Here is a 4,038-nt window from a genome sequence, read left to right on the forward strand (position 1 = left end):
TTTAACGCTAAGTATATAATGAAAATGACGTCTCGTCAAAATATATCCACGACCGTGAAATATAATTTTTACGATGTCACAAAAGCTGCACTGGTATGTGATAAATATTATTATCAATTGTTCCCCGGTATCTATACCGCGTGACCTGTGTGGCAGAAAACCAATACAAAAGACGGTTATATTTTCCATCATGACTTTTTTTAATGTTCCATTATATCATGTGGAGTATATATTTGTGGAGTCCGCTTATTCTAGTTTATTAACCCTACGTAGGATATTTCTTGGGAAATAAATTATATTCTTCCGTTATAAAAAAAATCTTGTGAATGTATGAATTTGCAAACACACGGATATTAGAAACGAAAAAATATTGATGAGAAGAAATAAATACCTGTTCAGGTAAACCGTCTTTTGTATTGGCTATCAGTCACACGCAGATAACAAAAGTTAACATGAGGCACCTTGATGATTATGGCAAAAGAAATTCTTGAGATACTGTTACTTTTAAAATATAAACAGAGTACATGTAGCTACATTTATATCTTCAATCATGACAAATGTCATGCCTTTCGCCTTTTGCGCTATTAGATCTACATAAATATATTTTTCTCAAATGTTGCAGCTTGAAAGTAATTTTATGTTTCAAGAAATCATTCTTCTAAATTTATCATTGTATCAGTTTTATAAATAAAACCGAACCATTCTGTCATCTTTTAGGAAAAGTTGTGGCTTTCACAGTGACCAAACCCAAGAAGGGTGCTACATTTTTATCTATGTCTTTTACAACGGTCATTACAAACGAAGGGAGCGGTTTTGATACATCGACTGGCAGGTTCACATGCCCTGTTAGCGGGCTTTACTACTTTTCTTTACACATCATCAAACGGGGGATATCTAGTGTCAGCTGGGCCGGATGTTCTATTTATCTAAACGGATCACCTAAAGTAAGAGCTTACACAGATCCTCAGAACGGGGTCAATGGTGCTGACAACGGAAGTTACGGAGTTTCGACATCGGTGTATTTATTATTAAAGGTTGGAGATGTAGTGACCATAGAGCAATGCAACCCTAAAATGCCAGACACTGTAGAGGAAGCGACATCATTCAGTGGTTATTTTGAAAAACAAGTTTAATAACTTATACCTAATAGTATAAGTACTTTCTATATTTTGTGTCGTAAAAATGCTCTGATTTCTTTCTCGTGGTTGAAATGTAAAAGTTTATATCTAAGTTTTAAATGATAAACACAGTTTATCAGATTGTGTTGAAGATTCTGACATATGTTCTTTCTTAGATACAGTGTGTTTTTTATTCGACACAACTTTAAATTAATAATTTTCACAACGGAATTTATCCTGTATAAGCTTTGGAATGTTGGTTATTAATTGTTTTGATTAATAAATATTTTAAATGGGAAATATACAAATTACAGATCAATTGTATGTTCAGTTTGTTTGTTTGTTTAATTTTACGCCTTTTCCGAACAGTATTTCAGTCATATAGGCGGGTAGTTTCCTAACCATCGTTCCTGGAGAGTTACACCAGTACTAGACTACCTTCCTCCGTGCTAAACTACCAAAGCATCTCCCGGGGATCGAACCCACGCCAGAGAGGTAACTGGATTAGAAGTCATCGACTCTAACCCCTCGACCACAGAGGCGGTTAATTGTATTTAATTTGAATTGAATGTGTACAACTGTTGGGGAGATAATGAACGGAACCTGAAAATTTCATATTATTTTCAAAGTGAAAGGAGCATAGCTCTGCCAAAAAATTATCGAACTGTGACCAAATTTAAACTTGACGTATGTCAATTTTGAGCTGAATGTGTTTCACTGTTGGGGAGATAATGAACGGAAACTCAAAATTTGATAAAGGGGCATAACTCTGTCAAAAATCATGAAACCACGACTAAATTCAAACTTTACCTGTATTTTCTCATGATTTATCCACATGTCAAATTTGAGTTGAATTGTGTGCAACCGTTACTAAGATAATGAACGGAAACTGGTGGTGACGGAATGACAGAAGGAAGGAATGACGGAAGGACGGAATGACGAAACAGGGTAATAGTATATGCCCCAGCCATTTTATGGCAGGGGCATAAAAATGACGTCGAAGTCACCTGGTATGGGCATACCTTTAAAGTTTTTTTTATACAATTGTTTAGCTCGATTGCGTTGGAAGCCAAAAGCCTATTGAAACACTCTTGAATCCGTTCCTGGAACCAACCAGTACTGAGCAATAATGTAAAGTTTCTTGCTCAAGGAAACAACGACTTGACCCCTGACAGGGTTTGAACACACGCGGTCAGCAATCCTTAGAATACTAGTCCGACGCGTTAACCACTCTGCCACGCCGCCGCCTCTTTAAGGTTGACATCTTCTTAACAAATTTTAATATTTTTGAAGGTATTTTAGGTATTTCTAAGACGTCGACAACTTGACTTGAACGTGAAGCATGTTATTTTCGCTTAACCCGATTCTATGATATAATTATCTATGATTTGGGCGATTCATTCTACATTCTTCATTGAAAAATAATACTATACATCGGAAAATAGAGTACAGCTAGCCCTAATTCTTAAAACAAACCCAGGCTCTAGAAATGTGTGATCATTTATTATTTGTATATCATATTAGAATTATTGGGACGTAGTAATAGGGAGGCAACTTCATTTTGTTCACCGACAATTGCATCGGTGTCACTGACCAGGGTCAAGGTCACTGTTACTAAAAGATATTCAGTTTCTGCTCAATAACTTGAGTTTGCTTAGGCATATTGACACCAAACATGGCGTATTGGTAGCTTATATTAAGAGGCAGGTTGGGATTGCTACCCAGATGTTTTTGATCAAGGTCAAGGTCACTGTTGGTAAAATTATAAATTAAGATTCCGCTCAATAACTTCTGTTTGCTTTGACCTATTAACACTAAATTTAGCATGTATGTAGCTTATAACAAGACGCTACTCAGAATTACTACCCATGTGCATATGAATAAGGTCAAGGTCAATGTTGCTGAAAATAGAAATTAGGTTTCCACATAATAACTTGAGGTAGCTGACACCATATTTGGTGAATGTGTAGCATATTTCAAGACACAACTCGGGATTGCTACCTAGGTGTCTGTAAACAAGGTCAAGGTCACTGTTGCGTAAAAAATGAAATTCAGTTTTTCTAATAACTTGAATTTAATTTGACCCTTTGACGCCAAACTTACTGTGTGGGTACTTTATATTGAAATGCAGCTTGGAATTGCTACTTTAATATCTGGGAGCAAGGTCAAGGTCACTTGCTTACAATACATTTTTCAGCCTCTACTCAATTACTTCAGTAAACTTTAACCTTTTGATATTTAACTTGGCATGTGTGTAGCATATATGAAACAACCTGGCATTGCTACTCAGGTATCTGCTATATTTTTATTTTGAACTATTGAAACCAAATCGTGTTGGTACGATTAACAGCATCATTTTAACTTCACAGTATATATGCTCTTATACTGAGAATCATTTCAAAATACATTGGTAGTTAACAAGCATTATAAACAAGAACAAAATGGAAATGAACATTTAACATGTTTAAGGTAACTTTTACGGTGGCACGGATGTGACATGTGTGTCTGTTTTGTGTCGCCTTCAAAAGGCAACATAAAGGGGTTCTTTTATCGTCGGCGTCGGCGTCATTGGCAGGCTCTCGGAGCCAAAACACGCTTATTAGCGGAGGCAAGGAGCGAATTTTTATTTTTTAAGCTTCGCCCCACGCCCCCCGCTCGCTCCGCCAACCCGCCATTTTAACTAGCTAATTCTCGCTTGGCTGGGTCGCGTGGCGAAAACACGAATGACACAAATCAGCCATCATACCATCAAGATTTATGTTTCGATTTTAGATATCTGAAGAACTGTCCCTATCTCCTCCTCAGCACTCTTGCCGACGGTCCTGTGTTGCTCAGTTTTGTTTGGGATGCGTATGTTGATTGCCACCCTTCGTTATAGACCACTGTCTTGAAACCGAGTGACTGTGTTCATAATACATGG

General features: G+C 36.9%; 1 protein-coding gene across 1 annotated transcript; it reads left to right on the forward strand.

The window, feature by feature from the left end:
- Positions 1-717: 717 nt before the first annotated feature.
- LOC132743702 (complement C1q-like protein 4) lies at positions 718-1,133 on the forward strand (the record flags this gene model as incomplete). The annotated part of the gene is made up of 1 exon (XM_060732255.1): positions 718-1,133. A coding segment is annotated over one exon (416 nt), but the record flags the coding sequence as incomplete, so codon positions are not given.
- Between the last annotated feature and the right edge of the window lie 2,905 nt (positions 1,134-4,038).

This window comes from Ruditapes philippinarum, unplaced genomic scaffold (genome assembly GCF_026571515.1).
Source record: "Ruditapes philippinarum isolate M1 unplaced genomic scaffold, ASM2657151v2 ctg9545_1_1_1_1, whole genome shotgun sequence".
Taxonomy (NCBI): domain Eukaryota; kingdom Metazoa; phylum Mollusca; class Bivalvia; order Venerida; family Veneridae; genus Ruditapes; species Ruditapes philippinarum.